At 40.5% G+C, this 27312-nt stretch overlaps 1 protein-coding gene across 1 annotated transcript in view; it reads right to left on the bottom strand.

Annotated features, from left to right (window-relative positions):
• LOC148325943 (ephrin type-A receptor 3-like) overlaps positions 1–27312 on the bottom strand; it is a 90080-nt gene that overhangs the window by 6574 nt on the left and 56194 nt on the right. The window contains exons 10-15 of the mRNA XM_088310268.1: positions 26107–26215; positions 14312–14379; positions 13522–13647; positions 13250–13435; positions 2760–2821; positions 257–466 (exon numbers count right to left, since the gene is read on the bottom strand). Of these exons, the coding sequence (XP_088166394.1) occupies positions 257–466; positions 2760–2821; positions 13250–13435; positions 13522–13647; positions 14312–14379; positions 26107–26215 (761 nt within the window). The remainder of the gene's footprint in view (positions 1–256; positions 467–2759; positions 2822–13249; positions 13436–13521; positions 13648–14311; positions 14380–26106; positions 26216–27312) is intronic.

Below are 27312 nucleotides of genomic sequence, written 5' to 3' on the forward strand. Positions count from 1 at the left end.
AATGGCTATGAATGGGATTTTTTACAAACCGTCTTAAATGTTAAACCACCCGGTATCTCGAGCCTCATCGTTTCTGTCTTGATGGAATCCGGTCCTATCGCTGTTTCTTTGGCCTTGGGCTCTCGGTCTTTGAGCTTTTGTGTTAGGAGGTAATCTGCGCTCTCCCTAAGTATTCATGCGTGAGTCGTTACTGACACTAGAATTTTATTGTTGTTATTGTTGCAAATATACAGAAGAAATGCAGAATATGTCTTACCCTAGTGGTGTACGCAGCCTCCGGGTCGTCCTCCAGAACCCGACTGAGGCCAAAGTCGGATACTTTACACACAAGATTGCTGTTGACCAGGATGTTTCGTGCAGCGAGATCTCGGTGAACGTAGCTCATGTCTGCCAGGTACTTCATGCCTGAGGCGATGCCACGGAGCATGCCGACCAGCTGGATCACCGTGAACTGGCCGTCGTGTTTCTGCAGAGAGAAACAAGGAGAAAGATGGATTAATATACAATGAAGCACACGGTGCAAGATCACGTAATGAATGCTGCCACTTTTAGCCACCTCAACTGGAATTTTGAGCTTCAAGGTCCAAGAATACATTTCTCTTCTGAGGTTTCCCTGAGCAACATTTTAAATGCATTCTGTCTCTCTCTAACCCTGCACTTGGCCTCTATCAGCGGTATGTCAATGAAAGATGATTTTTTTTTTTGTCCCACCGAACCATGGCGGACCGCAATGTACCCAAGGAGTGCTCACCTGATTCCAGTTTTTGTGTCTGGGAAGCAGAGCCTGTTGATCGATGACAGTTCAGCTTACCTTCCTCTGCAAATTATTTTTGCCATGGGCCAATGGCGCCCGTTAAAAACCCATCCATGTTATCGGTCACCCTTTCTCCTTCATTTAATCTCTCCTTCCCTCTGTTTCAATATTCTCTCCATTCATCTATGTCGTCTCTTCTTGTCTCAGGGAGAGAGAGAACTGGTGGATTCTGTCCCCATATATCCATTTATCTATTAGCCATCATCTTTTTGAATATGCACACCGCCCTTTACCGACAACGACGATGCTCTGGCTCTCCCCCCTCAGCAGCTGTGGAGTAAGTTAATTAGCTGGTGGTTTTGTGAGATGTTGATTGATTGGAGTGTCGAACAAACCTGCACACTTCCTCTATCAATCTGCCCACTACATTGTATTGCGAGGCTGGTCAGTAGGGAGACTAATGAGGAAATAAGGAACGATGGAATTAAATGATATATCTATCTATTTCTATTTCTCTCTCTCTCTCTCTCTCATATATATATATATATATATATATATATATATATCAGTCCATCTATCCATCTTCTGTACCGCTTCTCCTCACTAGGGTCGCGGGGGGTGCTGGAGCCTATCCCAGCTATCTTCGGGCAGTAGGCGGGGGACACCCTGAACTGGTTGCCAGCCAATTGCAGGGCACAGAGAGATGAACAACCATTCACACTCACACTCATACCTAGGGGCAATTTAGAGTGTTCAATCGGCCTGCCATGCATTATTTTTGGAATGTGGGAGGAAACCGGAGTACCCGAAGGAAACCCACGCAAGCACGGGGAGAACATGCAAACTCCACACAGGATGGCCGGAGCCGGGATCGAACCCACGCCCGATGCTGTCTCTCACTGTGAGGCCATCGTGCTAACCAGTCGGCCACCGTTGAAAATGATTTAATGGTAAAACTTGTTGAAAAATGCAAATGCCAAAATGCGGACAGCTTTCCACCCGCTTGGCATTCACTCAATGTGCCAGGTGATACGGATTTTGGCACCACGCCTGTACCAGTGAATGCAGCAGCCGGAAGCAACAGACTTTCACAATAAAAGAAATAATACCAACGGCATTACTGCGGGATAAAATGATTAAACTAGTGAATTAATGCAAAATTAACTTGTTATATTCCCTGCTCTAATATATAATGTCATAATTAAGCACATTTGTGGGGAAGATGCTGTCCAGGAGGACAGTAGGACATTAATGAGAGGGAGGAAGACCTTCCCTGACAGATCTGTGGTTTTGTATTTTCTCAGGGACAGCTGTTTAATAAATGGTCAGCATAATTAAAGACACATATGGATGCCTAGAGCTCGGATCAGCTGTAAAAAACATAAAACATGTTCCATTATTATATTGAGGTGCTGTGGACACTTTTTATGACCCTCGTTAAAAAAAAACACACTGCTACACACAACAGTTTTTTTTGTTTTGTTTTATCAGTTTGTCATTTTGTGACTGTTTCATTTTTGTCATGCAGTTCCCATTTATCTTGCCGTCGTAGTGCTGATGAGATTGCAATCTATTTTGCTTTGGGCCAATCATCGAAGTCCTGATGGCTCTGGTGCACGACAGTCGTTTTCAGTTGTTGAAGTTAAACAGAGCTGCACAAATCTATCCCGGATCTATTTCCTTTTACAATAATATATTTTCCTCAAAGTTTGATCTGATTTATGAGAAAATGACATTTTATTCATACAATATTATTATATGTGTGTGTTTGTGGTGATCATATGAAGAAACATCTCAACGCGTCAGTTGGCAAATCCAAATCATGTCATTGGTAAACCTCCACCAATTAAATTCTCTCCCTTATTCTGCTGGAAGCCAATTTTGAGTTGCAGCAACCTGTGGAGCCAACTTCAATTTGGCCTACTCATCATTATCAGACCTCAGCCATATCTGACCTTGATAGTCTGAGAGTGATCGTGTTTTTTTTTCCTTCCCACTGACTCACCTTGAGGAAGGTATCCAGTGAGCCATTCTCCATGAATTCTGTTATGATCATCACCGGCTTACCTAGAAAGAGACATAACAAGGCAGCTGTAATGAAGCGCAATTATATGGAACAAAGACACGGACTATAAAGAGACGAGGACAGAGAAGCGGTGCAGCCCGCAGCTGTGACCGGCCTTCTTTTCTGGCCCCGACGCGTCTCTCTGGGGGGATAGCGTGGCGTGTCGTCATCAGTCACACTGACAGCTTCTAATCAAGCCTCTCCATGAACGCCAAGAGATAATTAGAATGGACCGATCTACTAGAATATCTGTGTGTGTGTGCGTGTGTCCGTGTGAGAAAAAGAGAAGGAGGGTGTTTTAGGGGTTCTCCTGAGATCTCATGAATACTAATCAGCCTCAAGGGAAAGAAGGTGTGGGGGTGTTGCAGTTCAATCACGGTGCACCTGCACATGTATGTGTGTGTGTGTAAGGTTGACTGACAGGTCCTGTGCATTGTGCCCCCTCTGCTTGGCATCTGGTCGGGCTTACAAATGACTAACAAAGTAGATGCAATCACATGTACACACAAACACGCACACACTAAAACAGCAGCCGTTCCTTTTTCGGCGTGGCTCAGTCAAGGAACGACCCCCGACGGCCCTGCTTTGCCAATCACAAGAAAGCATTAGAAACCATTTTGTGAGTGTGTTTTGGAAAGATGATGTTGAAGTCTCTATCTCGCACGTGTGAAGAGATGAGATGAAAACGGGACAGAAGGGAGATGAGAAGGACTGAGGAGCATTGTGATGAAAATTAGCAGGCGATGAAAAGGAGGGAAGAGGAGAACAGATGAGAAGGACACGAGAGTGAGATCAATTGAGTTAAAGAAGGAAACGGTAAAGCGGTGAGATGAGCGAGACTACTTTGAATTTTTTTGTTGTCAGCTGACTAATCGATGACGTCTCTTTCAACTGTTTGAATTTTATAAGATTCGACAGTCTGTGAGGCTTGTCCTGGATTCAATGAGTGAGTCAATGGTTGGAGTCATTGGAAGAAGAAAGAGTATTTGCGAGGCTGGGCGACTTCTGTTTTTCTTTGGCAACATAAACTGTTTGTTTTCACACAAAAGAGGTGACTGATCCACCACATTTGTCTTTGTTTCATCATCAAAGTCTTTTCACAATTTTTGGGCAGCCATTTGATGATTTTGCTAACGGCTAACGTGAAAATTAAGGCCGCTTAGCTAGCTTGAACATGTGCTTTTGTTGCATTTGAGGTTTGAACTAGGATATTTCGCAAGTGACCCAGCAACCGGTCTCATTTTTAGAGAAATATTGCAGCAAGTTTCAGTCACCTTTGCTAGCTCGCAACACAAACACACTCAATATACCTAATAGAAGAGAACAGATGAGAAATACGAGCCAGGCGATGAGTCAGAGAGGAAATCAGAATTACAAGCAATGGTTAGGAAATGAGATAAGAAGAAGAAATGTTCATGAAGACCACATGTGAGAGATTTGGCGTCACAATCTTGTCACGGGAAGACTGAACAACACCACAGAGGCCTCAAGTTAGATTTTTAGGTAAATACAGCAATGCATCACCTTAAATGAAGTCACTATCTGTGCAGCAAACACAAAGACACACACACGAGGACACACACGGAGAGCCGTGGGTCTGTGGTCGTGGTGTCTTCTTTGACAGTAGCATTAGTCTCAGGGATAAAAGTGAAAGGGAATTGGATTTTCTTGTGCTGGGGGTGAGGACTGCTGGTCACATTTATCTCTACACGTGGCCTGGATTGTGTGTTGTTTTGTGTTTGTTTGTGTAGTGTTTGTTACTTAGTGTCCCTGGTTTTGGGCCATGGCAAGTGGAAATGGAAACAACAAAAGGGTTCGAACAACAGTAGGTGGGATTTACAGTAATGGAAAGGGACGTGGCGTTTCGCCTTTGATCCGCATGGGTGTGTCTTGTGTCCGTTTAGTGATAGGTTGGATGTTGGATTAGCCATAATGGGAGGAGTTCTCAAACTCTATAGTTTAGTATAAGTACTGAAATAAAAAATAAATAAAAAATAGTCCAATATATTACCGTTCATTCGATAATATTCCACATCACTACATCATGAGTGCTTGTACACTCCAAAAAAAATTTCAAACCAATAACTTTTAGTGTTGCAGTGACACTGCGTTACAAGTCATCCTACCGACGTAGCTAACATGCTAGCGTGGCTAACGTCAACTTGTTTACAGAGCACATCTCGTGAAAGTTCAGAAGGGTGTGGCTCATCTGAGACTCGAGGGGAGGTGGTATTTTTAGCGACATTCAAATTATGACAGCAGTTTTAAAACTGCAAAAAAAACAAGAAAGTAGATTATGACTAATTTAGGATGTAGGAAGTCTTTTAAAAAAAACAACTAATTCTCAGGTTGAGTTGCAACGATTAATCGACAAGTAAATATATTCATTTTTTTAATTCATTTTTTTCGAAACCTTGTTTAATCCGAATCCTCCTAATTTCAGCCTCTCGAGAGGAAATATTCTCACAATTCTGTATATTGTATTCTGTAATTCTGAAATCAGACTGACATCATTGCGTTGATTCAAAATGAAACAAACATCCATCATCCAAACCTCTTATTCTCGCAATCTTAATCGGTTTGTGAGTTTTCTGCAATATCAGTTTGAAATAATGTCTTGTTTTTTAATGAAAGGGCTGGAAATTTAAAACATTTTTTAAAAAATCTGATAAATCAATTGATCAACAAATTAATTGCCAGATTAATCAATTAATAGAAAATTCATTCGTTGCAGCCCTATAGCAAGGCAAGTAGTGATATCTGAAAAATCGATTTAAGTACAAGAAAAATTTGTACTCTGTTACTTTCCACCACCGAGGAGTGCTGTGAACCAACCCCTCTGGTTGTTTTTACGGCTACACCATCCATGACAAAGTCATACCTCCCAACACTATTCCTTTCCAACAGTGACAGCAAGAAATGGAACAACAAAACACAGCTTTGTGTGTGCGTGTAAACTCATATGCTGCATGTTGCCCGTGAAGTATCGACTATTACCTGTAGGCCGGCAGTATTAGCTGTACCAGGAGAGAGGCACAATGAAACACATTCATCCTGTTGTCTCAGAGTAGACGATCAACATGAGCGCACACAAGCGCGTGCGTGTGCGCAGTGACACACACCATCACCAGCCATCATCTGGACACCTGCCATACTAAATTATCCTTGCAAGTGACAGATAACAGAGGTAACCAATAAAGTCGACCACACACACTCCAGCTCAGCACATTCGCACGGTCCTTCTCGTTGACTCAGGTGCGCACACACACACACACACACACACATGCAACACAATGAAAGCTTTTCATTTCCCAGAGTGACTTCATCCACTTTTCAAACCAAAATAGCACACACTTGCAGGTTGGAGGCATGTCACGAAGCCTCACTTTGCCAAATACTCCTGAAAGCACATAATTAACTAATCATGTTCCTATTCACTCAAATTTAATACCTTTCATCACGCTGAGAAATAAGTCAAAGAGCTCGAAGGGTTGTGTGTGCGTGGGTGTGCGCGTGTGGCTCCATGTACAGATTGGCTATTGACAATCTGCCAGGTGGAGTGTCATGGAATGGATCAACGACAACTTTCCTCATCTTTACGGCGCTTCATGAGTGGAAGAAAATCTTTTCTTGGCCATAAAGCGATAATCATCACATCCTTGTATGTTTGAGTATGTTTGTGTGGGACTTGAAACCAGTGCTGCTCTCTCATTGGTTGAAACCATACGGCATTGCATTTGAATTGAAAAAAATTAAACAAGTGCCTGAGATCAGGAAGCTACACGACAGTGTTCCCCCACAAGATAATGATAATCTCTTACGATAAATCAATTTTTAGAATTTAATTTAGAATTTCATGCGGTCAGTGTAGTACAGCGTTGTCCCGCAACATGAAGGACAACAACTGTAACAAAGAAGCAGCAGAACGATTTTCCCCCCATATGAGGATTGTGCTGACCAATTGCGAAAGAATAAAAATGACAAATTTCCAGTCAAGTCAAGCTTCCAGTCATATGTTTTTTGTTTACGTAGAACCTTACTGGGGGAATGCTAGCAAGAATGCTAAGCTAACTTGCACTGCACCTGCTATGTGTTTTTAGCTAGTGTGGCTAAACTCTGTTCTTCCATGGGCCGAAGTCAGTTATCCTCACGTTCATGGCAACGAATAAGCTACACTTTTGACAAGCATTGTTGTCTCTTAAGGAGGATAACGAGTTGCTAATCGAAGGGAGAAGAAGAAAAGCAGAGCTGTGCAGTCCGTCACGGGGTAGGAACGGTCTGGGGCTGGAGGGCTGGATGACTGACCGGCAAAACAGGGTCATGTGCCCAGCTCATAAAAGTATGTAAAAACTAGAGTAGTGAAACAACAGAATTGACAGAAGTGCTCCTTATTGTTGCATGCTCGATTTGTACGCGTGTTGCTGCTCCGTGTGTGTTTAAGTAGCAGTTGTTTGAACGGTTATAATTACTGTAACATCGATGTTCATTTCCGTTAACACATCAATGATAAATCACATTATATGCAAGCATTAATTGTGGCCGACTTTTGTTTGACAGAACGTGACGGCATTGTTGAATATTTTGATTGATAATGATGTTTACTTTTCTTTTTTGTTTCAGTTTTACAGTAAACTTCAACTGGGAGTTACAAATGAACAGTTTGAAGCAATCAAGCGTTGCCTCTTATGTTGGGAAAATACATTTAAATTTGAATTTACTTTTGGTTTACACATGATAAAAATTGATGTCAAAATAATCACATTCTGTTAGTTTAACATATTTTAATCATGTACAACTAATGTACCCGTTGGCATTAAGTAAAATCGGTGGATTTTTTTTCAGTGTATTAACGTAACTGTGTGTGTTTCCCCCCCATTAACTGTACCACAATTTAGAAATGGAAACAGCCAAACTTAGTCGAGCAAAGTAGAACTGTGGAGTGGGAAAACAGAAAGAGAAGTGATGTAAACAACACATATGGTCAATCTGGCAAATCTCATTACAAGTGCCTGTTTCTGAGCATGAGCATATTAATGGGCGTCGAAATGAAATTGAGTACAATTACATAATGAGTGGCTATGTTTTTTCTGATAGTGACCCGCTTTGTGGCGTTATTGAATGTGCTTCAAAGTACAAAAAAGAAAATTAAATCATTGCTCTATTGATTTTTAAGGTTCTGAACTAAATGATATATTGCTTCAAAACAGGACAGAGCTCTGTTCTGGGAAGCTCCAGCGCGAGGCTGGGTGGGAGGGAGTGCAGCAAAACAGGTAGACAGAAACTCAATAAGCTTATCTCTTCGCCTCTCTCCACCTCCCCTCCTCTCATTTCCTCACGTTCATCTCCTCGCCATCCGTCCTCTCGCCTGCCTGCCCTTCTCGTGCTGAAATCTCTGCGCGCATCTTCCCCGTTACCCTCATTTGTTCTCTAGTCCTATCTTGTCTAATTTCCTCGCTCTTGTATCCCATCTCATCTCAGCACCCCCCCCCACACACACACATCTTCCCTCCATCCTGCAACCATCATCACCTTTCCGTCCTATCTTTACTCCCCCTCATTTGCCTCTGCAGTTTAATCTCCACAGATCTGCTTATGAACAATTCCAACCATCTTTTTATACAGTATATAGTTCGACAAGCAAAGATCACATCCTCGTTACTCCACTGAGGACGGATGGAATAAAGCCAGTGTGTAGCTTTGCTACTTTAACTGCACCTTTGTGGAGCAGCTTAATGCATATAAACACTATTTGATCAGCAGATTAGATGGAGAGCCATAATTGAGGGTTTTTTTTTCCCAATGAGCTGATTGTTGCAGGATTTTCCTTTCAAAAATGCATGAGCGGCGGCTGGATCAAATTAGAGATGTGGAGAATGAGATGAAGGGATGATGAGAGGAGGGTGGAGGGGGAGCAGATTGTGGCGTTTTTCCTGATGTGCAGATAGAGAAAGGGGCTCTTTTTTTTTTTTTTTTTTTTTCTTTTCTCGCATGTGGCCCACCAATCAGCAAGACAATAGCAACAATCAGATGACAGACAGCAGAGACGCTTATTAGGGTGGAACACGACAGGAACTGAAGGCTTATGTGCTTGTAAGCTGACAGAGTGCACGCATAAAGGATGACAAACGCAGGAATTGAAAAGACTGCAGCCAGAATACACTTCAGCACACACAAAATACTATGCAAAATTACAGTAACAAACTAACAAAGACTTTTCTCAGTTTTTTTTCCAAGGAGAACAATAACTTGTTTCAAAGTGTAGAAAAATATTTTTTTTTTCTTTTTAAATGACACACAACAAATTAGTGAACTACTTTACTTAGCAATTATGTGTAGTGTAACTCAGTTTTCCAACCACCGGGCCTCAGATCCGTACTTCGGACCAAGACGCACAGATCAAAAAAGAAAAAAAAAAAAAAAAACTACATCCAGCACCCCATCATCATTATATCCCAAGAAGCAGTCAACGAATTTAAAGTAAGTAAATGTGACAATAGAGACCCCCAAATGCATTTGATACATTAATAAAATAATCTTAGAATTAGTAAACTGCAATTGCAATCTGTATAATGACATGAAGTGCAATGCAACAAACACGACATTGTGCCAAGGAGACTTTCTTGGAAATTAATATCCGTAAACCTTTGCCAAGAAACGACTGCATATTTTAATAATGCAAGATGAAAAATGCAAGATTTTCTGCCGAAATATGCAGTAAATCAGTGCACTTTGTGTTTTTACATTAATTTGTTTCATATTAATAAATGATTCAAAGAGGAAATCAACATTTTGTTATGCGTTTATTCCCCAATTTAGAAATCCTCCAAGAGTTTCTCCGTGCTACTGCAAAACCGCAACAGCAAAGACTCCTTCCCCTCTGTTGAAGTCTAGTTAGCAGCTCAACCCTCTTGAACCCATCTGAGCCCAGCACATGCTGGGTCAGCCCAGCTGATTACATACTGAGGATGGTGTAAAGGGACCAGCTGGGGCCAGAAAAAAGGGCCTGAAGGAATTATTGACCCATCTGAACTAGGTCGTCAACAAGCCACTCAGCCCCCGCATGCGCACCTTAGGCTGCGACCTGTGAAATGACGTCCTGCTAGTGAGATGTGTTTTGGAGGAGCTCTATCACCCTCTCAATGTGCCGTGACGGCGGGTGAACTGAATAAAACAATTTTAAGACTCAAAAAGAGAAAACAATTAAATGCGCGCACACACACACACACTACCAAAATTTTACCTTACCTCTTGCAAGTAGAGTGCAGTATTTATTTTTATTTTTTTTTTTGGGGGGTTGGGGGGATACGGGTACATTTTACAGTTAGAGTTCGTTGGAGTACAACATTGACCCACAACATGGCGGGAAGCACTGAGCTAGTGGAACAGATGCAGCATAATTAAGGGCAAGAAAAAACAAATAGCCCTTCCATAATACATTATCAAGTTCTGCTGTTTTAATATTTATTACGTACAAACAGCTTGTTTAAATGTGTTGCTGCTCCGTTTGTGTTAAAGTAGCAGTTGATTGAAGGTTCGTAGTTACCGAAACATCTATGCTAATTTCGTTTAGCCTGTCAATGGTTTTTATTAGATGTTAGCATTAAGCTAGCTGAGGTCCTTGAGAGGAAATTATGTTACAATTGATCATTTTGGTGATTTACTATACATCGTTCAATTATTTTGGGTTTTATGTATGTACTTTACAATAAATTTCAAGTCGGAATGATAAATAAACTTCCAGCAAAGTATTTGCTCGTTGTTCCTTGCCACCACTGAGGATTAGCACACTTTGCCTCTTGTTTGGAGAACTGTGCTTGTGAGAAAGTCACCCAAACTGAAAGTGGTGGATAATCAATGCATTCCTCTCATCAGGGATTTACGATAACAGCCACTTAGCATAAACACCAACTCCAGCATAATAGAAACAAACAGCTAAGCCAGAAAGTCAGGATATTCTCAGTAATGTAGCGTGATATTACAAAACGCATTGAATATAAAATGTAGAGATCGGCCACACTTCAAGTTTAATGAACTCCAAATTGTTAGCCGGAAATCGCCCAAGTCATTTGTAAACATTGGTGGAACCCCCCCCCCCCTTAAAAAATTAAAAAAACACAGAAAAAATTAAATCAACAAACAAGAAGAAACCACTTGCCTTGATTCAACTACGCAGATTACCTTGTCCTGCATGATTCAAAGTCTACACAAATATAATTTGTATTCCTTCAGTGACATTGCGACAGTGAGTTCAAAACGACTTGAGAAAGTTTACTATTAGCTTTCAAAATGACCACAGTTAAATCACACAACAGATGAGTTAATGCTCAGGCCTCCATTCTGCGTGCAAAAGGTCACATTTAACATCAAGCGTTATTTACAGAAAGCAAATAGGCAATTAATAAGTATGTTTTTTTTTTCAATCAATTAAATGCACGCTGGTGAATATTCATGAGGGTGAAATCACATCCAATTAACGTTATGAATTATGAATATTCATGCATATGCATTTGTTCTTTTGTTGCTGACCAGGTGCTGTGCTTTAGTGCATGCTTGGCGGATGTCTTTAAACTGACCGGCTCCTCCTTATTTTTCTACTTTCAAGATCGATGTAAGTAAGAAGATGACAAAGCACTGAGTTATTTTGAAAATGCTAAAATGCTAACTTGTTTAGAAAATGTGTTGTTTTCATTTTTTGCTCATTACATAAAACTCATATGCTGTTTGGTCACGTTTCGCTGGGAATAATATTTTCCAGTCGGCTTCTCCTCAGACTTCAATTTATAATTTGAGCAGAATGGAGTGCAGAATATTGAACAGAACATTTTGGACTGATACAGCCTCTTCCTTAGCAGTTTCCAAAAAGAAGTGAGACTACATTTGAATTTTACTCCAATGTTAACTTTAAAGCCACCAGTCCCTTACTGCATCATGACATTGTTTTCCAGATTCAAATGTTTTCGCTACATAAATTTAAACAATTTGGCTGAGGAGTGTCTCATACTAACACTAACACAACAAGTGTTTTTTGTTGGCTGACCCTTAATTATGAAGCAACGTGTGAAAGTTCTCGACATCCCTAATTATTCAATTTAATTAAATTCAAAGAAACTACAAATTCTCATCAGAATCAAAACAATTTATACCGATTCATACCCGATGTGCATTTTTTATAAAAGACAACATCTTAATACAGTGTGTGCAATACGTTTCAAAGATTTGGTTTTTACTAGCCCCTAATATATAAGCACATTTTGATTCACATGAGTTGGCTACAAAAAAAAAAAAAAATGGCACACTTGTCTTACTGAAACCATTTGGCTGTAAAAAACACGATTTATTGTCCTCAACCTATTTCAAATTAGCTGCACATGTTTACTGATTAAAAAAACAAAAACATTTCAAGTAACCCAACACAGTTAACCTTGATCATCCTTCTCACGCATTAGTGAATTTTTACGATGGCACCAGTTGAACTATGTAACACATTAAATAATTTACTAAACAAATCAGAGGTCAGTCAAAGTCACGGACGTATTATGTTCAACCGTTAAAGTTCCTCTGTAATTGCGGTGCATTAGCTTTTTGTATAAAAGCCAACTAACTTTGGATTGATATAAGGTGGACTCCACTGCAACAGCTCGCGTGTTATCTGTTTCTGCTTTCATTAGACCAACATCAGACATGTCATCTGCTAGTGGAAAGGTAGTGAGTGAGAGATGAAGATGGAGCGATAGGCTGAAAGAGAGAGGAGAGACTAAATGAGAAGATAAGACGAACACTGAGAGAAAGCCGCGGCGCGAGATGGACATACGAGACAAGAAGATAGATGGAAAGAGAGAGAGTGATTGCTCGAGCGGGCGCCAGAGATAACCAATCAGCTCTGTTGTTGAACTCGGCCTGCGTCGCTCACCTACACACGCGCGCGCACGCAGAGGCGCTCACAATGGCTCTAACAAAATCGGGAGGTAAACAAGTGGCTTTTTGAAGGGCGCGGACAGTCGCAGTTGCCATGCGTCATGGGGGTGGAGATTTATCAGAACAAGGTTCAGCTACTGCTAAAACAAGCTGTGTGTGGCACTCCAAGTACAAAGACTTTGATTCATAATCAGGTGATGAACAAAATGCGAACACACAATCCAAAATGCCATAGACGGGCTAACGAATAGCACTGATTGCGGCGGGGTTTTAAGCAAAAGATATTTGAACACAAATCACAAATTATATAACCCTATTCACAGGCATATATTCTTTATCCCCTTTAGAAAATTATCAAATTTTCTCCCATGAGTAGTTGTGAAACTCTTCTTTATATCTGCATGACTGTTATAGTGCCCCCAGAGGCTCACACAAGAATGACTGAAAATCCACTGTAGCAAAGCATATTCATCATATTCTATCAACTGCAAAACCAACACAGAAGCATAACTCACATTTGGTGACGACTCCCTCAAGCCTGATGATGTTCGGGTGGTCAAATTGTCCCATGATGGAGGCCTCCGATAGAAAATCCCGCCTCTGTTTGTCCGAGTAGCCCGCCTTCAGACTCTTGATCGCCACGTAGATCTCCCGTTTTCCTTGCACACGTAACCGCCCGCTGCACACTTCCCCAAACTCTCCTACAAACGCATACGCACAAAATTTGGACTTGTGAAGACAGTGCTTCCTCTCTATATCAATCGGAAATGCATATTTTCAAGCGTACCTGCTCCAATTACTCTCTCGATACAAATATTGGTAGCATCGATCTCTTTGGCAAAGTCCCTGACAGCCTGGTTGGGGTCTTCATAGGTGTGAGGATGGATGTAGGTCCGACTGCCGGGAAGCTTCACTGTGCACATGCAAATGAGGGAGGAAAAGACAGAGTGAGCAAACATCAATTGTGCTTCATTCTCTCATAAATGTTACGGGAAGATTAGCATATTGGGTTTATGGGGTTTCATTAATATTGCATGTTTGCCATCCCTGCAGTAAGACTGTCTGTGGTGAAATGTGAGTACGGTGCTCGGATGGTGTTAAAATGGTTACGTAATTAGACACATACAGTAACGACTTGGTTAGTTGTGGTGTTAAAATGACACGTCATTTTAACAGGAACCCATAAGGAGCCTCATCCTACGAGAAAACATTTGCGCAAAAAAGTGTTTATGCCAAGCTCAATGTCACCAATGTGCTTCTTGAGAACGCATGGGATGATTACCAGGATGGCCGAGTGGTCTAAGGCGCCGCGTTCAGGACCCAGTCTCCCCAGGAGGCCTGGGTTCGAATCTCGAATTTCCCCATTGTGGGACTAATAAAGGCATTATTAATTTAATTAATTACATAAGGAAATATTTCTTCAAATTTCAGCCATTTTCTTTTAATTAAAAGCATTGCATTATTATCCACGTTGATATGCAAGGTAGGTATAGCGGAAAAAAAAAAAAAAACGGAATGCATCTTGATGTATGCTTTCGTGTTTGTATGTGTGAAGTCTATTAACGTGATGTTATTACCTCGGCCATGCTGGAACTGCATCTTCTCTTCATCGGGGTCTTGCTTGGCTTTGATGTATCCACAGTGTCTGCAAAACAAATAGCCAGCTGGGTGAGCATCCTGCTGTACGAACACGCACAAACACATACGCGCGCTTTCTTCACCACGAATAAAACTCATGGCGGAGAAAGTACAATACTTTGCGTTGAAAAGTGAAACTTAGAATAAAAATGTATTAAAAAGACTCTTTAAATGTGTGTTTTGTCTATATTTAAACACATTTATTTCAAAAGTCTATCCTGAAAAATACAGAAAACCTTTATTTGATTTCCTCCTATCCTATCCTCCCTGTCGGTTTCACACTCCCAACATTGCTGTTTGCCAAATATTGAGCATGTGTGAGTCGCAGATGTTCCTATAGAGACACAACGCATTCACTGCATTAACGCGCTACAGCCCCTCTGGCCATGACCGCCTCCAGATTTACTACGAGTCTCACTCCCATTCTGACACACGCCCTGGCCCCTATTCCCAGCCCCTCCTCATCGGTGCGCGCACGCTGCGGTGTGGTCTCTGTGCAACGACAACGACCAAAATATTGATCAATTGATCAACCAGCCTGTTGTCCAGCTGTGAGGAAGTGTTTAACTGATTGTGTCATGCCGACCTTGCAGGGGGATGATGCCGATGTGTGTGTGCGTGTGTGCGTCTGTTTTTCCACGATGTTGAGCATTATCCCGAAACAAGTTTAACAGCCGCCATCACCCATAAACATGTGGGACTAGATGCTCTTTTAGATTCAGCACAAATATGTCAGGCTCAAAGCCATAAAATAAGAAAGCAATTTCACTTAATGATGAACTAAAAATGATTTAACCGCAGCATGGCCTCGTCTGTCTGATGGTTGTGGGAATTGAATTCTAATTTGCTTGTCTATACTTCCCTTAGGCCCGCTGCACATGGACATATGTGGCTGAACAAGACTTAACTGGACAATTGTCAACGAATAGATATTGGTGACTCACACCCGAACACCTGGTGAATGGAAAAAAAAAAATAATAAAAAAACAGCGACCCCTGGTCACTTTTCGGTAACAACATTTTGAGGTGCCACATATATTGCACGATATTATTTCACTGGATGACAAACAACATGACGCCATTGTCTAAGGAGAAGTTAAAAAACGGCATATTCCACACTTCATTGACTGCGTTGATCTATTTGGCGACAGAGTCTCTACATGCTTCGCTTTTAAACCACAGGTGCAAATGAACTAAATAATATAGAGTTAAGTATTGTTATAAAACACCAGGGATGAGCAACTTAAATGCTAGAGGGGGACACAATTTTTGCAAAACACTTGCTAAACAGATGGAGGGCAAAAATGGCATTTTAAATGTGATATGTGAAAAATACATGCTCTTTATATATTTTTGTTTGCATAATACAATTCTCAATGAAAGTAAAAAAGATCCAGCCTTCAACAACCAACAGTTTGAACAATAAAAAAATCAGCCATCATACTGTGAACCCAACACACACGCACACACACACCAAGTGGAAATGGCGCTCATGCATGAAAATTATCATTCAAGGTCGGCACAAAACTGCTGAACAGCAAACGACATTAAACGCAAGAACTAATAAAAAAAAATGTCACCCCCTAAAAAAAAATCAACACTTTTACGTTTTAAACGAATTCTATACAGTGGGAGGGTCTAATTAATAATTATTAGTTGTTTTAGCCAATTAATTAACTAACCAATAATTTACTAATCGCGGCAATTTTGAGAGATGCGAAATTGGGAAAGAGGCGGGTTCTGGAGATGCTCATTAAATCTCTTCCAGTTGGTGTTTTATGCTGCTGCTCATGTTTGGGTGTGACACGGCTGACTGCATGTATGCACGGTTAGGGAATACACACACATGCGCGCGTGTAATATAAGCCAGTCGAGACTTGCATTTGGGGGCTGTTAAGGAAGGTGGGGGTGTGTTACCTGGTTATCAGCTGGGCACAAGCCAGTCGATCACCATGAGACGATCATTATCCCCTTGTCACACACACACATGCCGGAATATTCACACCTACCGCTTTGGGGCATGTGTTTAGACTTTAGAGCATATGGGGAATGGGGGACACTGAGTCACACTCCTGTGATTATCCCATGGGTACAACCCCCCCCCTCTGCCGCTCCACATGGACGTACATGTTCTCTGAAACCAAAAGTACGCCTCTGCTGCTCCATATTTAATAAGTGTGTGTGTGTGCACAGTGCATGGTTACAGATGTGAACGAGTGTGTCTGATGGGAAATGAACACATTTCCATAGTAATTACAGAGAGACTCATTTCTCCTCTCCAGTTAAAAGTGTCATGAATCATTAGCGCTACACTCTGAAACATGGCGTGAAACCTGACACGGCTTTGCCTTTTGTTTCCCTGTCTTCTGTGTTTGGGAGCCACAAAGTGTGAGTAACCAGACTTAAAAGCTGCATGCTACCGAGTCAACTATTAAAGCTTCGGTTGTCCAATGGAGTCAATTTTCCCAAAGTTGAACATCTTGTTAAAAGACATCGTCAGGTATTGGAGTCTTGACTACATTACGTTTCACTACATATGACATGATGTGATGTTAATTGAGCTCCAAACGTTACGTGCATCAAAAAATGTATTTTTATTTTCTTATGTCCTCTGCTGCACATTTTTGATTGATTTGGTTTGATTTTGATTCGATTGGCTTCAGTCAAAAAAAAAAAAAATATATATATATATGAAATGTGCTATATGAAAAAAGTTGTATTGTATTGTATCGAATAACAAAGAAAATCATCAACGCACCACCACAAATTTCATCATTTCACTGAGTGAAATTACGTAAGTCTTGAAAATAAAAAGTAATTTTATTTATTTATTTATCTATTTATTTAATTATTTACTTATTTACTTATTTAATTATTTAATTATTTAATTATTTAATTATTTAATTATTTAATTATTTAATTATTTAATTATTTATAAAAAAAAAACAAAAAGAAATTGTCCACCCAGTCAAGCCAACAATTTTTGTTGGAATTAATCTAAATCATAAAATACTATTCAAATTAAACAAATAACAACAAAACGCACTTTTGTCTCTCCAAGCAATTTTACAAGCTCCAGGTAGGAGCAAACAAGACAACAATTTACTAGTTATTTAAGTCGCTGAATGCATCTTCAGTTTTTTTTTTTTTTTTTTTTGCTAAAGGTAGCGAAACCTCCGTGTTGACCACACATCACACAGCACATACACACATGCACCCACGTTGCATCCACAACCAGGTTTTCCTGACCTACATATTTTCCGTGACATCAGCCCGAGTCCCGACTCATCTTAAATCCTTATTCATGCATGTCTCTTCACTTTCGTCACTTTGTCCTGGCTCGTTTGTGACAATAGCCTAAAGGTCCAATCGTGTGGGCCCCAAACTCAAAGTCCTCTGCTTTTTCAGTCAGTCATGCAAGAATGTCACATTGCCAAGACCTCAGGACACGCACGTGGTACATCATTTATGCAACCGGCATTTGCATCGTAAGCCGAGGAGCTTGTTGCTTTAACAGGTTGTTGCTGTCATATTTACAGAATTACACAATCAATTTCGCCTAATTATTGACATTAAGACTTGTGAGAAAGTTTATAATGAGGATGTTTGCATTCCCACAGGCTGCACACAGAAATTGGTACAGTTGGGATACCTTCATATCGGCTATTTTGCTGACGCACAACTCCACTATAAATGTCCTTGTTCCATTGTGCGCACCGGCCCGCAGCTTTACATTAATGCATACTGAATATGAACAGACGCACACATGCACGCGCTCACACGCTAATAGACATCCGCACCGCCATCCCAGCCGAGCCCTCACCTTTCTCTCTGTTCCACTTCAGTGATGACAACAGGCCATCCCTGTCCTCCCAACGCTACACACTCCACATTTGCATATCAATTTACTTTTTAATATAATACTCTGTCACTTGAGACCCATTTGTCATTCTGCTAGCAAGCTTGCCTCGCAGAACTCCAGCTTCATAATATTATTGCCGTCGACACTCCCCACAATTCTCTTTTTTCCCCCGCTCTCGTCCTGTCATTCGCACTTTTACGGCTTTTATCTCTCTCGGGGTATTATTTTATTTCCTAATTCTGTCCTTTAGTGAAAACATTCCCTTGTCCAATACACCATATATCACAGCTTCCATTCATCCCTTTTGTGGACTTGCTGGTCTTCTGGAGTTGTGCTGTGTTTCTGATAGAAAGAGGACTTAAGGAGATGGAATGGAAAGAAGGAAGGAGGAGAGGAAAGAAAGCAAGAAAGTGAGGGAGTGGATACAAAGGAGTGCTGACAGGCAAGAAAGCACAACGGGGTTCCAGGCCTGCATACCAACGAACAAGCAATCACGTAGGGGGGTCGTGACGAGTGGGGGGGGCAGCCGTGTCGGCGGGGGTAAGGCGAGTGGGTGACATAAGGGATGTGGAAAGACAGAGGGCGAGGCAGTGCTTGTGCCGCAGCAACGTGGCCGGAATGAGAACAACTATTAGAACAAGGAGATTGTTTTTGGGACTGTTGGACATTGCAGGCTGGTTGCCTGCCTGGTGAAATTTGTGAGATTATAGCTTTCATTTGATGATATATATATAATATATCATTTCATTCATAAAATGGACCCCTCAATTTATCGATTGTGTCTCGATTTTGCTGAATTTTCGGTCGCCTCAGGCTAAGCTGCTGCTGCTGCCGCTTCCATTTTCCCTTTCGTCGTGAGAATACACTCTACTGATTCGTAATTTTTCAAACTGTGAAATTCGTTGTGTCACTGCAGATATTAAGACACGTCTACGAGGTTGTGTCTTGTGAAGGATTACAGACAGAGGGCCCCATGAAAGAGTTGTTTTTTCTTTCATACCCGCATAATGCTCTCAGTGCTTCTGATGAACACCAAATAAGGTCAAGATTTTCTAGTATGCTTTTCCTGATTTTTTTATTTGTTTGTGTACTAGTAGAAGCCTGATGGTTTTTTGTACTGACACTGACTGTTTGGAACCGTTCATAATTTCCTTTTAATTACTTCCAAATGAGCTGTACAGATTGCAGGCTGAAAAATGTTTTCCCAGTCAGCATCCACTGCAGCAATCATCCTGGAAGTGGGATTCCCCCATCTGTGGTCCCTTCTCAAGGTTTCTTTCATAATTCTCATGATGCTTTTTTTCTTTTCTTTCCTTTTTTTATTTTAGTTTTTTTTTTTAGTTTTTCCTCGCCCTCGGGGGTTTAAGATCAGGGCATGTTGTTAATATTTCAGTATCAACAGTGGGCATGTTTGAGACTTTCTTATGATTAAGTGCTATTTAAATAAACTTGACTTGACTTCATTTATATTAGTCTCATTATTTAGATCTAAAAAAAAACATCATCATTAGAACAGGAATGTAAAGAATTGTTATATCCATCGCATAAGTGTAGATATGCCATCTCCATAGAGATAGACGCGAATAACCTTGGACTTATGTTCGCATGAGACACTAGGAGCTAATAAAGTGTTTGTAGTACAGCAGCGAGTCACATCACCTGCTTCGTTTTATTTGACTGGGCGCATTTTATAGGATTAGAGTCAGGCAGCTAGATGGGAGATGGGAGGAGAAATTGATGTGGTCTGAAACAAGGAAGAGTCGGGAGGGAGGGCTCAGATGCTCGCCAATAAGAACACACTGTCTTTCCCATTGCTTGACTCCCCGTTTGCTTTTCACTTTCATTTCCTGTCTCGCCACATTATTTTCCTCCTGCTAATCAGAATGACGAGAAAAATGAAATCAGTACGTCGTTAGTCACCCCTCCGGCATGACATCTATCCTGCTTTCCGCGCCACCTCACCTTACCACGCACACACACATTGGCAGGCTGCTGTTTTCATTACTGGCGGTGATTACTAATGGCGATTCCATTTAATATCAAGCCATTAAATTCAAACTAATTACTGAGAATGAAATCAATGGATTAAATTCTCCATCTTGTTATTTCACAGGAAAAATGTGTCTGGGCGCACCACCTGAATGACCAAACGCATTCTCTGACTGGATACCACGATAATTAATTTGGCATTTCAGTAGCATGGAGCTAAAAACGAACACTTCATGACAAGAACAAAAGAGTCAGACTGAGTGTTCTAACCTAAAGTCCATTCCGACCCAATCTATATCTTGTCCCTGGCTGGCACCGACTCAACGATCTCTGACCGCAGTGTAAAAAGATTTACTCAGCGCGGGCTAATTATTAAGACGGGGAAATGATTAGCGGAAGAGTTATGACTAATAAATCTGTCTATGTTTCATTAGCAGCCTGTTTGGAAACATTTCAATTAGCTCCTTCTCATTAAGGAGAATGGAAAGGGATAAAAAGAAGCAGGGGGCGGTTCGGAGCTGGAATACGGGAATATCGCCGGGTTTTTATGGTTACAGGAGAAAAGACGGGCGAATGGTATATCATCAAGGGAAGTGTATTTTTATATATGCAAATAGATCCGTATGTAGATGAGTGTAATACCTCTAATGATGTCACTTCCTTGATGAAGTCATGATTGTAAATACGCCTCAATAGACAATACACATACACACTGGAACAACAATAAAATTGCTCCTTTTTTTTTTTTTTTTTTTTTTTTTTTTACAGGCTGTTTGATCAATCCCATCACAACATATGCTCATTTGCATAAAGCCTGAGTGAAATAGTTTTTTTTTCCACCAGGGGCAACAAGCTTCCAAGACTGCAGTCCTCGGCACACAAAAAAATGCGTTGGGTTACACCCTCTAGTTTAATTGAAAGCGCTAGCACCCAAGCAAAACATCCGAATCTTTCTAATAACATCATTTTAATATCATCACATCCCACATATACACAATAGACGTGCCTGTTTTTTGAGGGTGTCTCATGCACACAAAAGGCTTGCATGCCAAATCTTTATTGTGCTATTACCGGGGAGACATTGCAACACCCACATGAATAGGCTTTGTTGATTTCACTGACAGATTTCTAGATCCAGTATTTTCTCCTTTAAATATAATTCAAAATTGTAACTCAAAGCAAAGCATTTCTCTTTGTTTCCAAAAAAGTCAACAAAGCAACCTCAGCAATGACTCGTCATGATCAGAATAAAGTCCATTGCGCAGAATTTCTTTGAGTTCGTGAAGCAATAGTGTTTTTTTTTTGTTTCATGGCATACCGACGCCACTTCTCTCACTGACGGGCTTTTTTTCCCCCTCGCTTTTGTGTCATTAAAATTTGAAGAGCAACCTTAGGCTGCACAACAGACGACGTGGAGGTAAAAGAGCTTTCCCGCACAAACATGGGCCATACGACCATTACCGAAGCGCCATAATCACCAGAAATCAAAAAGGACCAACGTTGCGTTTTTCCCAGGTCCACATCTTGTAGATGTAAAGGATATACGTATGTCCCAATACTTCAGTTTATATTATTTTTTTTTGTTTTTTTTTAGATTTTCAATGCCTAAGTGGTGGAAAATAAAAAATAAAAATCGGCACTTTATTTAGTTTTTCTAGGAACTTTTTACTTTTACAATTATCTGCATCGGCTTGTTGCAATTTCGAAATTTGCCTGGTGAAAAAAAAATAAAATAAATAAAAAAATTCTGAAAAGTAAATACTGCAAGTTCAAGCAATCTCGATTCGAGTTCTCCTGACCTTATAAAAATACGGGGACAGCAGCAGCATAGAAGAATGTGACACAGCGAGCTTTAACAACAACGGCAACAGATTTGAATGTGAAGCAACTTTCCCCATCCACGTGTCTTATTTGAGAGAATTTTTCAATGTTGCTGTTCCCAAGAATGATTCATAGCAAATGTGTTGTGTCTCGTGTCGGTCTGAAAAGCGCCAACGTTCGGCGTTGAAAATGTCATTCTCAACACACAGGTTGTATTTCCTTTTTCAGTTCATCTGCAATTTATTATTTATTTTTGAAAGACTGTGTCGAAGATGTGTGACAAGTACAGTTCAATCAGTACTTGGCCGCCTTTCTTCTGGACAAGTATCATTAGGTCTAGCACAGACGGCGACTAATTTCCCCCTCTGCCAAACCTACCAACAAATATCATCAACAAATTAAAACACAGCTAACACACAACAATGTGCCAGGGGAACAAACCTTTCCGATAGTCACAGGAGACGATTGCGTAGCAAGACTGTGGAGTCATTAGATGGCACACTAGACGGGATACACACACAGATGCTGCGAGGCAGAAGCTGTAACATGTTTAACAAGGAGCGAGAGAAAGTGAGGACCTAGAGGGGGCGGGGGGACGTGTGCGAGCACACTTCCAGTGAAAGGCCATCTGCTGAATTCATGGTAATGCCAGTCGCTCGCTCGCCTCCCACCACTCACACCTGCCAGCCTGCCAAAGCCACCCCTCCCCTCCAGGAGGACCAGAAGTGGCAAGTTCGCACACAAACACACACTTCCACGCCTGCGCTTGCCGAGCAATAATGGCACCCATACAAGCGGAACTGGTGTGATTTGTCAGAGCCGCGCTTTCGACAGTTTTTCGTGGTTCCCCTCATGGTGTAGGAATAGCCTAATAGCAGCGGTAGGTCGTATCAAGCTACGTGTACTCTGTTATATCTACTTGGGCAGCTTTTTGGGTAAATTGTACTTCAGTGCAACATAATTTCTAGTTTTACTTGAAAACTTTTGTTAAGAAGAAACACTACTTTCTTGCAATAGCTTGTATTTGTTATTAACAGGTTATTACTATTGTTTGCATGATCATTTTTTGGTTTGTCAGAGAGCCCCGTGTCCCTGTTTCACTAATTGAATTAGTGATTTTTAACTCGATTACACCAATAAAGCAGCCAGGGAGTCGGATGACCGCAAACAGTTTTTAAAGAGACTCATTTGCTTGGCGCGCACCCGTGACATGAGTGACGATACACGGTATATAAAAAAAGTTGGATTGACAATGAAGATAGGTGGCGATAAAATAATAAATAAATAATAAAATAATAATAATAAAAATAATAACAATAATTTGTCAAACAATACAATAATGATCTAGACGATATATAACGCTGTGAACATATAAACCGATACACAAACCAAATTCCACCACTGCCGCTCTTGGCGCCCTGACGCATCTTTGATCCTCGCCTCATTCCCGTGACATAAAACACACAACTCAAAGCCTCACCTCATGCACACGGCACAACTTTTGACAGGTGCACAGATGCTGTTTAATCGAGAGCGATAATCAACACTGCTTCCTTCCCGGTGCGTCCCCGTGTCAAAATAGGGGGAAAATGGAGGAAGACAGCGACCTAAAATTGATGTCAGCGCATCGACCCTCCTGTAAAACTCAGTTAACACCTCACGGCCTGTGAGAGCTTATTAGCCAAGTGTGAGTGTGACTCTGTGCGTGCGTGGCACATCACACGTGTACTAAATGTGCTACATTTAACGGCTTGTTTTGCACAAGCTCATAATTCCCTTTCGATGGAAAAAAAAAATTGTGGTCGTGCTCTGTCGCTATAAAATGTGTGTGTGTTTGTGTTAGTGCTTTACAGGCGAGTCGTGGCCTGATTACATCGCTCCGACTCGATCGTGAGCAGAGCACTCGGCCTGATAAGCAATCACCTCAATCAATAGTAATGTTTTTAGTGTGTGTTCATTAGTGTGTGTCCGTGTGTGCTCATGTGTAGGTTTTAGTTATTCTTAACTTGTTGCTAATCTACTTCGAGCTCATTGAGGTCAAACTTTTACTCACTCAGTACGGTTAAGTCACATATGTCGTCCCTTTTTTTCCCCCTCGGTTCCTATTTAATCTCCTTCTAATCTCTTTGTTTTAATTTTCTTTCTCACCTCTCATCACCCATTCTCCCTTTTTCTCACCTTTCTTTTGTTTTCATTATCTGCATGCATTCCTCCTTGTCATCTTTGTTTATTTCAGTCTATCTTTGTTTGTTTGTTTCTTCTTACTTTCTTTCTATCTATGACTATTGGTTTTCACATTTTGTGTTTAAGTATCCGTTGCTTAAAGTATTGTAACACGGCCACATGGACAATATTTGTTAGCCCATCCATGGCATTTTCCGTTAGGCGTTAGCATTAAGCTAGCATGTGGTTGTTTTGAATACACAATTATTAAATATTTGCTTGATGTTAATTTTGACAGGAAACTTTAACTGGGTGAGAACAGGTTGGAGCTTTTTTTTTTTTTTAATGAATATTTTTTTGAGGAATCTACCAAAGTGCTGCTTGTAGTGACGTGAGCCGGTAGCAAGTCAAAGCAAAAAACAAAAAAATCGTCCGAACAATGACTTGTATCTCAAAAACTTTTCAAAATGGGTCACTTGTATATGAAGGCACCTCTGGACTTGTGTTAGGGTTTCCTCCTCATCCTTTCATCTTCCCTTTCATCTCTTACTTTATATTCATTCCCTTTTTTCTTTTCTTACCGTTCCTCGTCACTATTAATTTTTTCATCTCCATGCATTCATCTTTCCAACAATCTCTAATTCTGAGTCCCTTTCATTTCCTCCTCATCTTCTCATCCCAGCGACCTCGCATTTCCATTACTTTCAGTTTCTTTGTTTTCATTTCCTCATCATCTTCTCATCCTTAATTCATTCCATCTGCCGTGTTCGGTTCATTTTGTCCCTTCTTTCTTTCCATTTGCTAACCCTCCTTTTCCACATGTCCTTTTCCAGTCCTTTTTTTTCCCTCAACAGATGACATGACTTATCTCTCTACCTGAAGCACTATTTTAAAGATCCTAGGATTTGCCGAGTCACGAGTCATACGCTTGAGCCCTCTTGCAGACAAAAATGATAACTGGTTGTTGGAGATATGTTTGTCTGCTTGCTGCATGGCTACAATAGTGTTGAGGTGCCTTTGAGCAAAGAAAAGTGCTCACCCCCAAGGTCAAATGCGCAGGATTGTTGCATGTGTTTTTCACTCTGAATCTCTCCTGGCATGTCTTTCTGTGTGTGAGCATGTTCCAAGTGTAGCGTGCAATGCATATATACAACAGAGTGTAAATTGAATTTTCCCCTTGAGGGATTATAATGAGTATGATAAATTAAATTAAAAAAAAATAAAAAGTGCAAAGCATGAGCAAAAGGACCCTGTGCACTGACTGTGTGCAAACTAATAAGCAAGAGAACAAGTGCAACAGAACTGTGTGTATGGACAGACAGACTATATAAAAAAAAAAAATATATATATATATATATATATAATAAAATAAAATAATATATATATATATATATATATATATATAATAAAAAAATTAAATTACATTTTCTTTTAGTATGTGTTCGTGTTTCTCTGAAAACAAAACAATCTTTTCCTCTCCTTTTCAAACTCTCCTATTTTCCTTTAGTCCCCACGAAGAGGATGATTCAGTTGCTTTCATCTTCTCACCTCTCTCCAGTCTGCATTATTTTTATTTTATTTTCATCCCTCTTTTCTCCATCCCCTGTGTGGCCTTCCTTGAGACACGGTATTAACCTTGAAAGGAGGCGCTCTTAGCGGCTCTGTTTTCTTCACAGAGAGACAAACACAGCCTTTAGTTGGGCTTAAATGTCAAAAGTTGGATGTGCTGCGGTCGGTGGTTCATCCATCAATACTGTAATCCCTCAGTATTAGACCGAAATATAAAGACCAAGAGGCCGTTGTTGCGCTTGTGTGCAGTTTATACATACAATTTTTTTCTAAGTTACAAAGGCCAATATCTTGTCCTGTCACATGATCATTTTGCATGGTTGGCCTTACCTTCCGCTAACAACGAAGCACGTCACCAAGAAGATGAGGAGTACGACGCCACCCGCGATGGATATGGCCAGAATGGTGGTCTGGTTCGGGTCTCCAATTGCAAAGACGTCTATAGAGGGTGGACAGAGGGAGCGGGGCAGATTTAATAGAAGCAGCAGGAGCAATTGCAAATAAATAAATAAAAAAAGACAGCAGCGAGCGAGGGAGCTGGGTGGAATAGTAAGCATATTCCTGATGAAAAGCATTTCCTGCATTGCCTACCTGTGAGGCGCCGAGAGCAATTCCCACTCGGGCCGGCGCTGTCCAATGTTGCATACAACGAGACGACCGGACAGAACTTTACGGAAATATTGATTTTTTTTTTTTCTCTGCACCAGACAAATTGAACAATTAATCAAAACAAATATCAGGTTTATCTGATTTAGCTGAGCACAATTGCATCAGTGCGTGCAAGCGTCTGTTGGCAAATTAAATCCCTCAAGCAAGAGCAGTTAGTGAGCTGTTGCATTAACCAGCATGCACATATTCTTTCATAATCAATATTATTGATCTGATTTGTTAACATTGATATGACGGTGAAGTGCACTTGGCCTCGTGCGCACTCACCCGACACGATATTAGGGACACCTGCATGATATAAAGATATCTTACACACTATGTACTGCATGGATGTGTTTCCAATATGGTAATAATAACATTTTTTTTCATCTACGGTAGAGATTTCTGAAACAAAATTCTACCGATCCACAATGAACATTTCAGATATCTGCAATGAATTTTTTCCCAGGTAAATTTTGTCACTTATAACCACAGTCATGTATGATGTATGTGTACACACACATACATACACATAAGGGAATTATGTTTTTTTTTTTTTTTGGTCATAACAGATCAAATATAGCTCTAAAATAAATTTGTCAATATCTTCAATATTGAATCATGGATATCTTTGACAGAAGATGAATTGTAATTGAATCTGTAATTAGCGTCGACTAGTCTTTAGTCATGTATCTTATAGAAAATTTTCAGATACTTTCTCTCTAGTCAGAATCATGAAGTAGATATCATAAACTGGATGTACAGATGTCAAAAATTCAATTGCAGAATGAAATGAAATGTCTTAGCTCCTGTGATTTAAAAAAATAAATAAATAAAATAATGTAAATGGCAAAACAAACGACACTTTTACTACGACTGAGCGAGATA

The sequence above is a fragment of the Idiotropiscis lumnitzeri genome, chromosome 12 (genome assembly GCF_059441095.1).
Source record: "Idiotropiscis lumnitzeri isolate Australia: NSW breed Sydney's pygmy pipehorse chromosome 12, RoL_Ilum_1.0, whole genome shotgun sequence".
Lineage (NCBI taxonomy): Eukaryota > Metazoa > Chordata > Actinopteri > Syngnathiformes > Syngnathidae > Idiotropiscis > Idiotropiscis lumnitzeri.